The sequence below is a fragment of the Hippoglossus stenolepis genome, chromosome 8 (genome assembly GCF_022539355.2).
Source record: "Hippoglossus stenolepis isolate QCI-W04-F060 chromosome 8, HSTE1.2, whole genome shotgun sequence".
NCBI classification, from domain to species: Eukaryota; Metazoa; Chordata; class Actinopteri; order Pleuronectiformes; family Pleuronectidae; genus Hippoglossus; species Hippoglossus stenolepis.
The window spans coordinates 20495223-20512688 of NC_061490.1; the positions used below are offsets into that span (position 1 = coordinate 20495223).

Genomic DNA, 17466 nt, shown 5'->3' on the forward strand with positions numbered 1-17466 from the left:
TTTACTGTACATTATTTTGCCTTAGTATTTGGGATTGGAAAGGAGGTTGAAAATTTAAAAACTCAAACTAGAATTGCTGTAATGCAGCGGATGCAGGTCTACCTGTGGGCATCTATAAGCTGCTTCCAACTTCCTTCGATTTTTTTTCCACAAAACAAGTCGAGAAAACCTCACGACTTCTGTAAAGTGGCTCATAAGAGAACAACAAAAAACACATCAAGGCAAGGAATCAAAGAAATCAGTGTCTCTTTAATTTACAATCTCTGAGAAAAAAGATGACAACAATACCTATTTAAAAAGAGCATTATTTCCTAAGCAGATAAGCTTTAAACAAGTGAGTATGAATTTCGATCTGAAGGCCTGTGTTGTACAAATAAGACCAGAGCACCGGTGGTAAGGCACAAGTTGTGCAATTCAATTTTATGGGCAAATGAGAAATGAGTAGACATGACTGCCATATAAACTGCTCCGTATTTGTCTTACAAACTATTCTCTGAATTCTAGATCTGTTCTATCATACCGTTGTCATTTTTGCACACAATTTACACAACTGAGTAAAGAAGAAAAGTTTGCAATCAGCCAACAAAAATCACATAAAAATCTATTCCAATAACAACACATTCTCCTTGACATTATTAAATCACAATCCTGTCTAGCAAGTTCCAAAAACAGCAAATAATGTCTCTGGAGGAAAACTTAAATCAATATAAATATTGTGAACTGATTAGTGGTACTGATGATCAAGCACACAGCCACTGTAAAGGGTAGAAATCTCAGATAGCAGAAATGTTTCATGATAAATGTGTAGTACAGTAGACCTGTCGGATGTTACATGATGAAAGACTATAGAGCTAAACCTTTGACCCCGTACAGTTTGGTCCCACCGTCAAATCGGGGTCGTCTGTCGAGTGCTGAGTCAGCTTAACAGTGAATTTTTGTTGTTAACATAAACTACAGTGTATTTATTGCTGTCATTGTAATCCACACAAGATACCACTCAAAACAACATGCCTGCTTTTTTTCCACACAAATCTTTAGGGAACTGAATTAGATTCCAATGCATTTACTGGAACTAGTCAATGTATTTCTACAATGCATTAATCTTGTAATCTACTCAAAAAAACATTTCTTCATTTTCAACAATACGTGGCACAAGTTGATATGATCTAAGTTGTATTTATTATCAAGCTGATGCACAGAAATTGTCCGTTTATAAAAAGAAAGGAACATGAAGTACAAAGTTGTGAATTTTCATGAGAAACAGCATTTCACCCTTCAAACAGTGCTTCTAGTAACAAGCTGTATTTAATGTAGGGAAAGGTTGTGTCCAAGTGAAGAACATATCCTACGATACGACCTTAAAACATTTGAATCTGTATTTTAGCGATCCTCTGTGGTAGATAAAATTACTGTGTCAGATCCTGCAACAACACAGAAGACCGTTAACATTTTCAGCGGACTGCTTCAAGGCTCAATTATTATCTCCATCTATTTCTCCGCCATTATGGTCCTGCCCAGTTTCCTCTTCCTGAGAACCACCTTTCCCTCCATTGACCTGGAGTTTGTCATGGGCCCATCTGGGGTTATTGGTGTTGGAACCTCCGGGGGCTTTGCGGATAATGAAACGTGCCCTTCCACGAGAGAAGCTTCCTCGCCCTCGCCCTTGACTGTCCATCCACTTGCAGTCCGCCTCCTCATCTCTGTCGTCGTGCTGTGACAAACAAAGAAAAAGGATGGAGGGGTGTCAAGCTAAGGACAAACTTGAGCTACATCTGACTAAATTACACCATATGCTGAATAGGAGGCATGGATAGGTAGGAGATTGACCCTACCAGATAGTATTGTTTGCTTTTAGGTGTGTACTCTGGTTCCCAGCCTTCAGTTTTTTGTTGTGCTACCATGTCTGAGGCACTACTATGTGAAGTGTTCCCTTGACAATTGCCTCTGTTCCAGCCCCTTCCCCGAATTCGTACTTGCTGTAATTAGAGAAGAAAAGGAACTGAAAAGAAGCAAAACCTTTGAAGGCACAAACTGTGAAAGTAAAATGTACAGTGTAATATGACACAACTATTCCTCCAAACTATGATCTTTCAAGAGAAGTTCATCTCTTTAAAACACCATCTAAACTCACAAATCCATGTGGCCTTCCTCTTTCAGACCCCGGTAACTCCCCTTGGCCCAGCTGGGCTCTATTAAAGCCTTCATCTTTGGGATCAGACTTGTTAAGGGGCAAATCTCCTTCGTGTTGGGATTTTCTTGATGAGGAAGACGAGGACGAACGTGATCGAGAGCGCTTCTTCTTACTTTTCCTAAAAGCAGAGAGGGTAGATGCAATGTCCTTCATGTCCAACTGTTTATAGTACAATGTATTTAACCCCGGAAAAAATGGTGTTGGGCAATTGCACATACCCTGATCTCTTGGGGCATTTGGAGAACTTTTCCACGGATCTCTCTCGGCTAGAATTTGGGGAATCTCCCATATCTCGTCCCCGATCCTGATTATTATCTCTCTCATGGGTGGAATATTTTTTACGGCGCTCAATATCCAAACGCAGGTCCATTGGGTCACCCTTTATTTTTCCCCCACCATCCTGAGCAAACCAAAACAGAACACATCGTAGTCCACAGACTTTGGATTAGCACAAGGATGCTATCAGTCTGCTCTCGGCCAAGCTGGTTTGTAAACTAAATGATGTCAATGGAAAATGGGGACAAACCCGGGAAACAACCAGTTGGCATGAATAAAACTCAGCCATGTTTGCATGTTTTAGTAAGACTTAGAAGCTATTCTCTTAAGTATTTGGAGATCAGTTTTCGTACTTAAAGATGGCTGTTTCAATATGGTGGGGTGGTGCGAAACCAATCTTATATGCTGTGGGAAATAGTTGGTGTACATGCACTTTACAGGTTTTTGGCCATACATGCAAAACCACCAGTATTGAATGGTGAAGAACAAGAAGATACAGTTTCCTATGATCAAGTTGACTGAATATAAAAAAAAATTATCCTATTTATGCTTCATGTTTACAAGAGGTTGACCATGCATGTCCATGTGCATCTAAACAGAAACACTGTGAAGGTCTACTCAAAAAGTTTAGCATGCAAGTACACTTTGAAGCACATAGTACTTGCTGAAGGATATTTCTGTTCCTGATTGAAATACTTACGAAGATAATTGTTTAGAGTCCTCTGAACAGCTTTGGCACAGTGGCTTCCGTTTTTGACCTTATTTGATTCATTAGCCTTGGTCAGGCTTGTGCCCACAGTATAACCAATTCACCATGTGTGAAGGCGATATAACAAACAACCAAGTCAAAGTGCCTCGTTTTCGCATTTGCATTTCTTAGACTTTGAGCGTCTTCCGTCAAGGAAAGCCACAGGCTTTAAGAGAGTGCAGTCTAAAGGCATCTGGCTCGCTCACTCTTTTTTGCTGTTGTTTGTTTTTCCAACATACTTCATACTGCAAAATGTTCAGTCACCTTGTAAGTGCCATCGTCTGAGCTTTTCATCGCCTCAAACAGTTGAGAGTGTTTCTTAAAAGCACTTGTAGAAACATCAATTCTTCTGTGAGAGAGAAACACAGTGAAAACAACAGAATTAAATGAACGTAGTATCACGTACAGAGCACAGGTGCCACAACAACAACAACAAACCGTGAGTTGCATAGAACTGTGAAGCCAACACAAAATGAAAAGGAACACTGGTGAGGAAATAAAAACGGTCTCCACAAAGCACAAGGACAAATAAGTGAAGGTAGTCTGTGGATTTTCAGGTAGCAAAGGTGAGAGAAATACCTGAAAGCTGTTAAAAGAGGTGGTGAAGCCACAGCACACTGAAGGTGAGAGGGTCACTCAAGAGGCGACTCTACCTGTGTATCTCTGGGCTTTTTCTTGGCTTCGTCATTTCCTTCTCTGCGGCCCGTCTTTGGTACATGGTGAACCGATCGTTAAGAGTCAAGCCAGAAGATGGAAAGTGCTGCGCTGTAAAGGTAAACGGTCATAAAAAACAGCCATGTTTAAATTTTTTATTTATTGATAAGATCATTATGGAATAGATTGGATATGGATTAGAGTTTTTCATCATTGTGATGAAGTTCCCTGATTTGTCATTTTTAAATTCAGTGGATTAACCAAAAGCAGACATACCTGAAGGTCTCTGTCTCCATTAACAGTTTCCAAATTTGTTTTTCCAGAACATTTACTCCACATTTCCCTGCCCTATTGTTCTATCTCTCTCAATACACAATGCTGCTTTCTCAAAATTCAATTGTGATGTTGCTTTTCACAGATTTGAACGTTAACACAAGCCTAGTACGAAAAACGTCTGCGGCCAAAGCAAATGCAACATGGCATGTGATTCTGAAAAATAGATTTTTTTTCCCTTCATTATTGAAAAACTTGTGTCAGTTTAGATGAATGTACATTGTGAATAATACTGTATATCAAGACATGGCTTAGAGACAGAGGGGCCTCACCTTTAATGTGGTGAACGATGGTGACTATGTGCTGAGCAAACAGCTCAGAGGGACTCCTCTGCGACTGAGCAGCCTGAACGTGTTGAAAGATGGAGCGAAACTCCTGATCCTTCTTTGAGGACTGCACGAGATCCTGAGACAACTGTCGCTCCTCAGCTAACATATCTGAAGAGCTGAAAGTGACAAAAAATGACCGTTTTTGTATGTGGCACAAAATAGGTATTGGATTGGATAAAACAACATTTTATACTGACATAATCTTTTGATTGTTTTCAACTCACTGTTGAAAGACTGAATATGGGACAAGAATCTATAGTAGGTTGCTCACCTTAGCAGACCCTCTCCAAGAAAATCCATTTTGATATTACATTTCGCTTCCTGTTTTCTTGAGGACACGAAAGACGAGTCCTCTCCCCTGACCATGAACATCTCTCTGTCAGAGTTCCTCCTGGAGGGAAGTGTAGGAGATGGGACAGAGGGAGATTTAGCCATCTTCCTGGCTTTACAATTAATGTCTGGGGACAGTTCGTCAAGTTTTCCTGCCAACTCCCTCTTGGCGAGGGCGGCTGCAAAGGCTGAGGCCTTATCTTGCTTTCGACTAAGATATATCTCCTCTGCCATGGCGTCGAGGTCACTGTTAGCCACCTGTGAATACGTCACATTCTTCCATTTGCCAAAGCACTCTTCAAACAGCTCTCGGGCTGATGGACTGACCTGGCTATGTAGTTTAGAGGACTCATCCCCATTGCGCCAGTCTTTTTGCAGTGACTTTGAATGAGGCTTGATGACCATCTCCTCCTCTTCCTCCCCATCAGCAGACAGAAAGGGAGAAGTTTTCAGGAAGCTGTTCAGGGACACTTTCCCGTCAATGTCCCCTTTGTACTTCCTTGACACAGAGTCAGTGTTAATGGCTGATGCTTTGCCATTTACTCTCCCCTGATCCATATCCACATCATTTGTCTCTGCATTTTTGCCGTTTTCCAAAGAAGATGCAGCTTTCTTATTTTGCTCCTCCAGAAACCTAAACAATGACAAAGAGATGAAGAGCTGCATCCAACAACTACTTAGAGAGACAACTGAATAAATTAGATTAACAGCTTAAAACAAATAGTCGTGTCAGATAAAAGATACAGGCATAGTGAATAAAAAACTATGTTGTTTGAGAAGACAATACAAGTTTTTTTTTAATCTGTCCAAATCCCTGAATTCAATTTTTGTCTGTTACTACAACCTATTGTGTGATCTGAAAAAGGCATGTGAAAGCATTTAAGCAGTAAACAATAACTCCCAACATGGTATTTGTATATCTGCAAAGCTTGCATGGTTTTCTAAAACAATGTCAGAACTGATCTGAGAAAAGAAAAGTAAAATCAGCCTTACTTTCTGAAGGCAACGGAGATTGCAGATTTATCTCCATCCAGGTATTCCTCAGTGGAGAAGAAGTCAAAGCTGGAAAGCATTGGATTCAGACCTTCATGTGAGGTTTTTTTAGCAGAGGATGAACTACACACCGTCTGCCACGAGGGGGCACCATTTCTGTTGTCATTTGTGTTCTTAGAGGGGGCAGACTGGTTTGTCGTTTGGCTGCTCTGACCAGCATTAACAGCAGAATTTGCCAGAGGACAGGCTCTCTTTGGACTGCTGCTGCAGTCTGCCAGGCCCTGCCAGCTCCCCTCAGTTCTCTCACTGCCTGCGCCTTCTTTGGCATCTCCTGCCAACGCCCCGACAAGCTCCACTGGACCCCCATCCTCCCCTCCTCCCTTCTGGGCCTCCTTTGAGGCTGAGGTCTCCTCTTTCACATCTTTGGAGTTCTGATTAGCCAGCAGCAAGGCTGGCCTGCATTTGGGAGAGGATGAGTGCGAGGAGGAAGACGAATGCTGAGAAAGTCTGGATAATGGCGAGGAGGATCGGTCAGAGCGGTGAGAGGGGCCATGAGGGGGGCTCTCTGGGCGTTTCTGGAAATTGTGCGATCGCCCTCGCCCTCGAGAATAGTTTTGCTGTTGTTGTTGTTGTTGTTGGTTTTGAGGGTGCTGCTTGTAGTTCTTCCAGTTTGGGCGGAAGTTGTTGTTGTTGTTGTAGCCGCCGCCGCCGCCACCCCCACCACCACGCTGGAAGCGACCACGTGGGAAGTACCCTCGCCCTCTGCCCCTGAAATTGTACGGCCTCCGGAAGCCGCGGTGGTAGCCCCGGAACTCCCGGTTGTTCTGGTATCCTCTTGCATATTTCTTGTCTCGGTTATAAGATGGAGAACGAGATCTTGACCGTGACCGTGACCGAGACCTTGAGCTATGAAATAAAGGAGAGAAAGAAAACGCGTAACTAATTTCTTGAAGGATATAACAATTGGTTCTGGCCCCAAAACAGAAACCTCCACAGCAATGTAATGTAATACAATACACCACTACCATAAACTCTTCAAAAAACAGCCTAAAGTCATCAGTTACATTATATATGTATTAATTAGATTCACTGCTGTAAGACAATACAATACAACTTAAAAACAGGGATGAATATTTAAATAAGCATCAGTTTGTGTCAACTGATCATTTAGCACTGACATACATAATGAACATGATTTAACCTGGTCAGTATATAAAAACTTTGGTTTTTGCTAAAATAAATATAAAATGAGCTGTGTAATAAAATAAATCACAACATGGCGGAACAAAGAAAAACATGACTTCAATGATAAATGTTTGGTGTGGGAAAATAACAATAAAGATAAACTGTACTACTGCACTATTACTACACAACTGTAAACCAGGCTCTTCAGTCTTTTTAAGAAGACACTGAACATGCAACCACTGGCTACATGGCTTCACATACTTTACCAGTCAAAGGTTTTAGAGCACCCCCATTATTTCCATAAAGTCCTGTGAATAACCTTAAATGGTTCAAAGGAAAGCAGTCGCCCACACATTTCCTGTAGCTATGGAAGCAAATGAAGCCTTGAAGGGTAATGTAAACAATTCCTACACGTGCCCCAGCTTTTGTCGATTACTTCAAAACCTTCTGTACAATGACAGTGTTGGAACAAACTACTCCCTGTGGTGCATAATCAGGACACTACTGAACTGCAGAAGTAGTGAGCTTCAGTATATTGAGTAAAAATGCAAAGTAAGACTGACTTATGTGGCATCTTATCCTTAACAAGATAATGACCTAAAACATTAAAAGAAATGAATTAGATGGTGGCTTCAGAAGATGGAAGAGATGGATTTCTCTTTGGAGCTGGTTTGGCGTGAACTGAACAGAGGGTCAAGTTACCTACAAGTGCAACACCGTTGTGTGAACTTCTGCAAAAGTGTTAGTGAACAAAAAGGTGAACAAACTTTTCAAACAATGTTCCATTATAGAGAAAGCATCACATGTGACTTCAGCTGCTGAATGAGTCAAAAATGTAGGATTTAAGATTCTATAATTCAATAAAAACGTATATATGCTTAAAGTACATTGAGCTGTCACGCAATATAAACTTCAGTTACGACTGAAAAAAAACTGACCAGTGTATGGAAAAAGAAACATACGGTCCAAAAATCTGAAACCAATTTCCCCATTCATGAAACTTTCCCAAACCACGAAAAGAATGATGAACAGAATACATATGGCTGCTTTGTCCAATAAACCACAGACCACTTTGAATTGGTAAAACACACTGCATGTTAGTATAGAACATGTGGGCTTCCATGTTGAGAGAAACCCCCAGAGGAGCAGTGCTGAGCGAGGCTGCAGCTTCAGACTGGTCCACATGATGTCTCTGCTGAGCTGCTCATGAAAAAAAGCTTTGTGTTGTATTCAAGCCGGAACGTAGTCCTCACAGTATAACTCCGACACAATGGGTTCTCTACTTTACATTAGTGATATCATCAGCCAAACTTCTATGTTTAAACATAAACACATTTCCACATGTACAACTTTACACTGCCTTCACTGAGATCCTGAATGTACCACATCTAGTCCTGACATCCGACTGTATTATTCTCTCTCTACAAGACTAAACAAAAAGTAACTGCTCTGTCAATGACAAGCTCAATACAATACGACTACTTGCTGAAGCTTAAATGCCAAAATACGTGCAAAGCTTACAATACATCGCACAAATATATCCTAAACAGAGAGAGCAAGGCAGCCACACTTCATGCAAACACACGATAAAGCCACAAACAAAAGGTTTGATAAAGCACAGCACTCACCTAGTGTGTTTTTTCATTGGAATACAGAATGATTAAAGAAGGCAGCGCACTAAGCAGCACTGCACACTCACAGCGAGAGCTACAGACACTGCAGCTCCTCTGGCCAGCTCTGGTAAAGCGGGGAGTCACATGCACCAAATGAGAAGGGAAAAAAAATCTGCTTGAATCCTTTGACTCTATGTTTGCCAGTCAGAAGAGCTGTTCGACCAGTTCAGGGAGGATTCATAAAAAAAAAGAAATGGACACTTTACAAGTCTGACTAAGCCACCGTAAATACTCATTTAAAGATGTACTTATGTTGTGCCGAATATAAAACTCCTGCAAGATACGTTTTTCTCCACTCTTATTTTAAGTGTGATAAATCAATGGGGAAAGCCCACACTGAACTGAAGCACTGAAGTTTTAATTATATAGGGGTGTTGACAGTGACAAAATGTTTCTCTCTTTTTAGTTGTCAGACCTGTCAACATTGGACCTTTGGCCCAGAAATGTTAGAAATTTAATTATTTCTCTGTGTGTTTCTTTCCCCTAATGTTTATATGTCGATCAGTATTTATATAAAACGTATGCAATTGTGTGCATCTATGCTTTTACAGTTCAACAGACATGTGAAAGTGGATTTATTAGAAGCCTTCCATGTCTCTTCTTTATACCAATTTTAATAGGAGCTGTGGAGCTGCCAGGAAATGTGCTGCCCTGCCTTTTTACTGCCATGCCACAGTCATTCTGCCAGAAACAGCAGAAGCATCAGAGCCTGCAGATCAACAGTCAGGGCGTTTTTTTGGTTGTTTTTCTTAAGCAAAGCAACAAACCCCAAATGCTGCTGATAGGCTTGATTAAATATCCCAAGTGCCACTGAGGTTAAGTGCATATGCAAATGTTTTCCCAGGCAGTGCAAGCAACCTATATTATTCAATAATATTCACTCAAACTTCAATTAATTCACCAACCGGCAGCTGAAATCTTCCTCAAACAACAATTTCCTCTGGATACAGAAGCTGAGCCCAGATTTTTGGGTCAGACCCAAATCCATTAATAAACTGCACCAGCTTTCATATGAGAACCAAACTCTTAAAGTCCAGAACAAGACCAGGTCTTACAGATGAAAACGATTACAGAGAAGGCTGATATTTACAGAACACTGAACTGTCTGTTGACATATTCCCACTGTCAAAAATAAACTGTCTGCAAATATGTATTTTTTTATTCTCAAAAGCAATGTACCATCCATCATTTAAGACAAATTAAATTTATTAGATAGAATTTGAATGCTGCACTGGCTGCTAGTGTCTCATTTGTTCATAACCAACTTTGTGGAATCATAACAAACATTGTTTTAATAAGTTAAAGTTTGCTGCAGATGAAGGCTCAGGACTGACATCATAAAGCTTTTCAAAGGACAATCAAGAAAAACAAAGACATATACGGACAACAGATTTTACAGAGTGGAGGGTGGTTCACCGAATGGACTCTACCTGTAACGATGCTTCCTGGACCGGGACCTGGAGCAACTTCTGGAGCGTGAGGTGGAGCGGGATCTTGATCGGGACCTTGAGCGGCTCCGAGACCTCGAGGCGGATTTTATGGATCTGGACATCGTAGCAGCCAGTCCACCTCAAACTGTCACAAAAAAGAGTTGTACGTCCGAGTTAGGATTTAGGAAAAAAGATGGATTCAAACAGTAGTCCGTAAAAAAAAAAATGACGGCCACTCGGTCACCTTTTCAAGACACCGGCTGCACAAAATGACTATTAATCATCTGTGTGAACAGCTGAATGAGCAATATGCATGGAAAGCCAAACGAGTCAAAAATGCATGAAATAAAATATCCAGCAGAGATTAGCCATCCGAGATGCGCTGACTTCAAAGTCTGTCAGTAAAGAAGCAGAGCAGCTGTGATAAAGGAAGAAGGAAATCTGTGGCAGTGTAGGACATCCAAACAGAACCTGTTTTATTTAGTCACTGATCATTTGCATAGAGGGCAGTCTTTCGTCAGTCATCTGACTTCTCAACTGTCGAGTCAACTGTTTCCTTGAGTTAGTGCGGGATACACCAGAGCTGATTGTCCTGCACAGTAAATCAATATCTATACAATAAGCCTTGCAGAAATGTTTGTCCTCTAAGTTCCAGGCTTCACATGAAGACAAGACAAATTTAGCGTTAAGTCGTATTTTTTGATGGAATTCAGGTTCTTGACATTATTACCCATATATATATATATATGTGTAAAGCATGTGAACCCCACCCACAATTAGAGACAAGAATAAGTGAAAGATATGAACAGATAAAACTGTGTTCATTTTTTTGAGGAAGTAATAAAAGCACACTTTATGCGATATGTTCTTCAAATAGATGAGTAAATATAGTGTATTGAATGTAGTTCTATCCAACATAAAAATACGTGTCTTTACAAATAAATGAAGACTGGTCATATCTTTTCTCTGTTGCTTTTATATCCATTGACATTCATGATAAAAAAGTACTTGTTACTGTTGAACTCACACCGGACTTATTCAAAGGTAAATACTTCAACTCAACACCACCCCACTTTCGATTAGAAAATAGTTAATTTCCTCTAAAGCTGCCTCAGCATATTACATTTGCTTTTTTTTTTGAAGATCTGCTGTGAATCTGCTCCCAGAGATGCTCACCTCTATCTGCTCAGTGCACACATGCCTCCACTTCCTGACTCCTCCAGGGCTTCACTCCTACACTCACATTTTTTTTAACAGTAGGAGCATCTTTCATTCTTTCAAACAGCTTTGTTTGTGACATATGCACCTCGGAGAACAGTAAATGCCTGGGATCAAATAATTGATCTTTCATTATTGGAGTCGTCCTCAGGGACATTGGAAGGAGGAAATTGCAGATTGCACATGACAGGGATTTCAAAACTGGTGCACGCTATCACACGGAGGTCTCAGTGTGTATCCTTGCTACTATGTTGGAGAGGATTGAAATGGATCCATCTTCCCCCACCTCCTCCCCATGCTCTGTGAACTTCCCACTCTCCTCATTTCTGGCAGCTTGTTGTTTTTGGCTTTCAGTGAATAATTTCCTGAAGGTCCAACCTCAACAGACCGCCAACACAGCTTACTGTGCACATTTGGAAGTGTGGCATTCAGATGTGCCCCCTTTCCCGCATGTGGTGGCATGTGATTAGAATTCAAACACTTTGACAGCTTGCAACTTTGAAAATATTAGTATAGTATAAGAAGAAGTTGAAATATTTAACTGGTATTATTCAGAATTTCTTGTAAAAGCTGTATGAAAATGTTAAAAGCCAACACATCTGTGTTTCAGACTCTTTCATAAGGCTGAAAATTGTTTTCTGTGAAACTGTATACAAAAAGGCTCCCCCCACTAATGACACCATTGATTTATGACTTCTGTATTCACTGCACACTCTAATTCTTTGAAATGTGCAGGATATCTATATGAAGGTGGAGCATTGCCTCAGCCACCAGCGCTCAATATGAAAATGAGTTGGTAGACTTGAACAGTGGGATCCGTTTCGATAGCCTCGCTCTGAACGCTCGAGTCGATTGATAACCAGCTGCAGCTGTCGCTCCTCCGCTCTGTGTGGTCGGCAGCATAATCACTGAGATTTCAGCCTTTCAGAAAGACTGTGGCAAGCTAGGCCTTTAATCACTTGCTACTAGATCAGAGCACGGGGACGCAGTTAGTGACACACATGCACACAATCGCAAAACAATCATCTGACTACTTGTCAGGACTTTAGGTTACATTTTCTCACCTTTATCACAGTCTAAACCTGAAAAACAACACAAAAACACGTCACCAACTACCACCATTAAAGTGTCAACCAACAACAAAACATGTTTCCTGTTTTAAAGTCTAACTTCCACCTTCAGTATTTCCCTCTCAGGGTTTTATCACTAGCTGATTGTGTTATTGATGATCTTTTTCTTGGTAGAGCCCGACTGATATGGATTTTTGAGGGCCGATATTCAGGAGAAGAAAATGTCTGAGACCAATATATCAGCATATATATGTAAGAAAATATCAATGATTCCTAAGATGACGTTATTAAACCCTTATGACAGATAAATATAATTAAGGATTGATGTTTTTACAGTTTAATCATACACCTTATTGTAAATAAAGATCTAATGAATCATCATAAAATAATATATTAACTAGCTTCTGAATGGACATCCTTGGTAGCCTTTTAGAAAAAAGCTGGAACAACAAGCAGGTCTTTAACAAAGCCGGGTACAAAACAGTTGGTGTAAAGAGCTGGAACAACAGGGTACGGTGACAGGAGAACTACTAATAGATGGAGTAGCACTAGTGACACAATTCAATTGATAAAGGTCCCCACATGGATACAAGTTCAATACAATGAATGCGCTCATGATTTACAGTTCACTGGCAGTGGGCAGCGGCAGCTGTATAATCCTCATCAGCTGTTTATTTCATGTAACACCAAAAGCAGCATCAACAATGGCCCAGCAACTTGATACATAGCTCTTGATGTGTATGAGCAGAAACGCTCCAGTCAATCAACTGCTCTATCATTAAGACTGGGATGCCGCAGTGGCAGCTGGAATCACATTTGCTATCTATATGTGCCCCTGCAGACGCCCCGCTCGCCATTTCAGAAAAGCCACAGCAACTGTCACTGGCACAATCTTTTGGTTATTGAAATGTAGCGAGACACTTCACACGCAGAGGCGGTTAATGGGAAGCAAAGCCTTGTGGCTTGCTCGGACGAGATAAAACCTACAGCTTCCTCCTTTGGATATTGAATATAACCAAATGAAACTTCTGAATATCCTGCTTCATTCACTCATTTGGTCTTGGACTTGTTTCTTATGAGCGAGCTACTGTAACTGTAACTGATGATCTCATGCAGAGATTTCACTCAACAATGCTGTTTGCCATTTGGCTGCGATGACGGATGAGAGAACCATTCAGCTCGGCTTTGAGCTTGACCTCATGTTTCACTACAACAGGATCCCAGTAGCATCTAACTGGCTAACCATTGCTAACTGAATCAATTCAATACCACTGTATTGTAGGCAGGGTAATCATGTAATTCTATTAGAAAATCTAGAACAGCAACATTTAGAAGATAAAAACTAGAGCTTGACGGATATGGATGTTTGGTGTCCGATGCCGTTACCGATATTAGACATATATCATATGATACATATGACATATGATACATCAGCTCATATAAATATTTTGTTGTCTGTAATTCCTAAGATGATGTTATCAAACTTTAATGTCAAAGAAATATAAGTGAGGCTTGATATTTCACAACTCAATAAAACTTTTAAATCGATGCATACGTAAATGCAGATGTCAATATGTTTGTGAAAGGCTCATATCAGTGGATTTTACTGGTTTACTCTGGTAATCAGTAAAAACTGCCCTTGCATGGTGTTTACTGTGAACATGAGGCCACTTTTGCGTGGAAAGTGTCTCAAAGCAGCGTGTCACTGATACATCCTCCCACTGTCATGCTTCTCAGCTGTCTGTCATCACCACTTTTGTCAAGCCCGGTTGCATTCGAGAGGAACTCAACAGTTTGAGGTCCTCCCTATTTTGGTCCGCTGACAGATTCGGAGTTATAAATTCTATATTTTCAATCTGTATATGCAGTTGATGTTTGTGTTTCCGCTGAGCTGCAGGATCTCATCAGCATGAAGCTGGACACACAGTCGATGTCTTTGTTGTGGGTATTATGAGTGACATGTTGTATAAGCCCCAGCTAAGTGCCCACATGGTATCAATAAAGTTGCAAACAGTCTTATGTCCCACTGCAGCACTGTGACATCGAAACATGGAAAGTTCAAGTGATCAGTATATCGTCACAAACAAAGTGGCACAGGCAGGTCTGTGTTCTCAGTAGGTGCCAGCTTAGTTTTTTCTGTGTGGCAACACCTTTTCATTGTGTGTGTACTTTTTGGGCAGCTGGTGTTTGTTAAGGAGGATTGAACTCAACCCGGATCCTGTAGGCCAGCAGGAAATTGCATGATAATGTTCTCAAACGTTTTTTTGTTTTTTTTGGGATAACAAGACCCCAGAAATAGATTCACATTGGTCCACAAAACCAAGTAGATAAGCATTCACAGGAAAGTCATGTCTAGGAGATTATACTTGTTGCTATATCAGACTTGTTTGGCTTAATTTGGTATTGTAGCTGTTTACAGTAGGCGGAGAGACAATTTACTAAAACTTGCAATCACAGCAGCCATTCTGCTGACCACCAAAAACAACAGCTCCACTGCAGCTGGGGAAATTAAACAACTGGTTTTCCTGAGGTCTCCTTGAATCCTCCACAGGTCCAGGGATCCCCAAAAAAATATTTTCAACATATATAATAAAAAATGTAAGTGCTTTGAAGATATTTCTTAGGAGCTTCCAGCAAATTACTCAGAGACACCAGTGGCGTTCAAATGAAAGCATGATACAACCAGGGGGTCGTGTCCTGGAGGGGCTGGACGCTGACGCTCTGTGGCTCCTGGTGCCGCAAACGCGTAATGATGCACCGATCAAGTCAAGAAAATAACAAATCTACCAACATGAGAAGACAACATACCCATACTTTGTCTAACAGGTTACTGATGTTGTCTCAAATTATATTTATGTCAGTGAGTTTTTTTTCGCCATGGGATCATCCCCCGTGCTGCGCAACTTCCCCTTAACTCTCACTTTCCACGTTGCCGACACTGGAGATACATTATTTCATAATCACGAACCTTCACTTTCGGCCACAGGATGAAAAGGAAAGAATGAAACCAGTCCGCTCACCGCTTTGCGCTGTCGTTCAGTGTCTCCGCGTTACATTCAGCCACCGCCGCGTAATTCTGCAGGAACGACTTAAAGATCTCCGGTCTTCACTGTGTCTGGGCTCCTCAACTCGTTTCAATGGTGTGTGTGTCTGTGTGTGTGTCTGTCTGTGAGTGTGTGTGTGTCTGCTGTAGTCTGCGGTGTTCAGGGAGAGGGGGTGTGACTGCTCGGTGCCACTCAGAGGGTCATGTTTCCTTCCGCCTTCACCTCGGACTCTAAACACGCTCTGGTGTGCGTCACACTTCAGTTTACACTTTATTAAAATGCACATTATGTAATATGACAGGCCTGCTGCCCCATAATAACACCTTTCTGTGATAGAAGACCAGTAATCCCAGTCGAAAACTCACTGTGGTCAATGTGTTCCTCCAGGGAGCTGCTGTAGTTTGTGTGTGTGTGTGTGTGGTTCATTCTCACTCGTTGCATGTGTATTAATAAATATGAATAAGCTGTAATCTTTATTAGATAATTGTTAATAATGTTTTGATAATGAATGGAAATTCAGTGTATTGATCCTACTGGTGGTGTTGTACTGAACTTTTCTTCTGCCCCTCCCCCCTCTGGTGCATGTTTATATGGAGGACAAAAACATTTACATTAACACTAACATATATTGTTTTTCGTGACCTAATTGCTTTAATATGACACCAGCAATAAAGCTATAATGGATTTTATTCAGTTCCGACGCTGTGAAAATATAAAGCACTTTACAGTAGTCCGGTTGGTGTAATAAAGTGATCACATAGACAACTTATACGTATTATGTTGATTCTGAATGCAAATCACCAATGAGATCCTTTTCCCTGCACAGGCCTACGTGTTGTGCTTGTGCAATACATGACAGTTGCAGTCGTTCCCACAAATTCATTTTATATTTACCGCAAAGGAGACACAAAAACCAACTCTTAATCAGGACAGAGACATAACCACTGGTCTCAAATATGAAATATGACTTGCAATGGGTTTTGTAAGTAGAGTGTTATCAAATAACTTCAAAACGATAGAGTGCAGCCTCTGAAAAAACTGTCTATTCAACTCTCAATACTTTACAAGTTACAAGTCCTCTGTGTCATTTGATAGTAGGTGTGTGAATAATTAAAGTACTTTTTTATTCTGCAAATACTATGGGTGGATTAATCATAATATCAATATGGTGTGTGGTTAATCTTATAAATCACTAAGGATTATGCGACTGCGCAGTGGCCCACTTGCAAATTTGTGCACTTCACATTTAATACCTGTTTTCAAAATTACACTTAAAACTTTAAACAGTAATCTAATCATCTGTTGTCGAATGATTGATTCTGTTTGACCTCATCTGTGTAAAAGTATCCTGTAAAATATACAATTACATTATTAATTGTATTGTTTAACAATGTTTTGTATGTTATCAATCTTTTATTGATTTGAATTTCTTAAGTGTTCTCATACTGGTGCCATTAGTTCTTTTGAATCCAAATCCCATTAAAGTACTTTCACTGGTGTGGCACAGCACTGGGATCTCTTATCATCTGTTGGACTTAGCTCGTTTACAAAATCAATACATTCTTTCTTTATAACAGTTCAGGGGAAAGAGTTCATGTGGCTGCTACTTTTTATTTCCCTCCCCCTGGAATGTCTCCCATAAAAGAGCTATTATTGTGATTATATCCTCAGATCACAGTAGCCAACAGAAGTTTATATAGAGACACTTTTCTTTCACATTCCCCCTGGGAAGAAAATTACTGTCAATTGTTGTAATAACAGAAATAAAATATCAAATATCATGATGCGTTTGTAGACATACAGTACATCAAACTTGACATCGATGATATCACTTTTGAAATATGGCTGTCAGCTTCCCACACGTGGCGGGACTCCCTGTCCCACTGTAATTTAAAATAAAGACATCCTCTTGGATTTCAGCCTTTTGTTACTTTATAAGTGACTTGGATCTTTTTACAAGGTGATACTATTCTTAAAAGCTACTTTTGTAGT

The 17466-nt window shown here is 40.5% G+C and overlaps 2 protein-coding genes across 8 annotated transcripts in view; both read right to left on the reverse strand.

Moving 5' to 3' along the window:
- Positions 1 to 17466, reverse strand: part of LOC118113339 (B-cell receptor CD22) — a 1629935-nt gene that overhangs the window by 175830 nt on the left and 1436639 nt on the right. The window lies entirely within an intron of this gene.
- On the reverse strand, positions 230 to 15625 carry thrap3a (thyroid hormone receptor associated protein 3a). Of its 7 annotated transcripts, XM_035162998.1 has the most exons (12): positions 15451 to 15618; positions 12425 to 12442; positions 10143 to 10287; positions 5855 to 6760; positions 4803 to 5495; positions 4475 to 4647; positions 3869 to 3980; positions 3480 to 3564; positions 2410 to 2591; positions 2132 to 2309; positions 1833 to 1976; positions 230 to 1711 (listed from the first exon to the last, which is right to left on the reverse strand). In XM_035162998.1, the coding sequence occupies exons 3-12, from the start codon at positions 10262 to 10264 to the stop codon at positions 1472 to 1474; spliced, it is 2835 nt and encodes a 944-aa protein (XP_035018889.1). In that variant the 5' UTR covers positions 10265 to 10287; positions 12425 to 12442; positions 15451 to 15618; the 3' UTR covers positions 230 to 1471. The 7 variants fall into 7 exon arrangements, with proteins under 7 accessions (XP_035018889.1, XP_035018887.1, XP_035018890.1 ...); XM_035162996.1 differs by lacking the exon at positions 12425 to 12442; XM_035162999.1 differs by lacking the exons at positions 12425 to 12442; positions 15451 to 15618 and adding an exon at positions 10387 to 10576.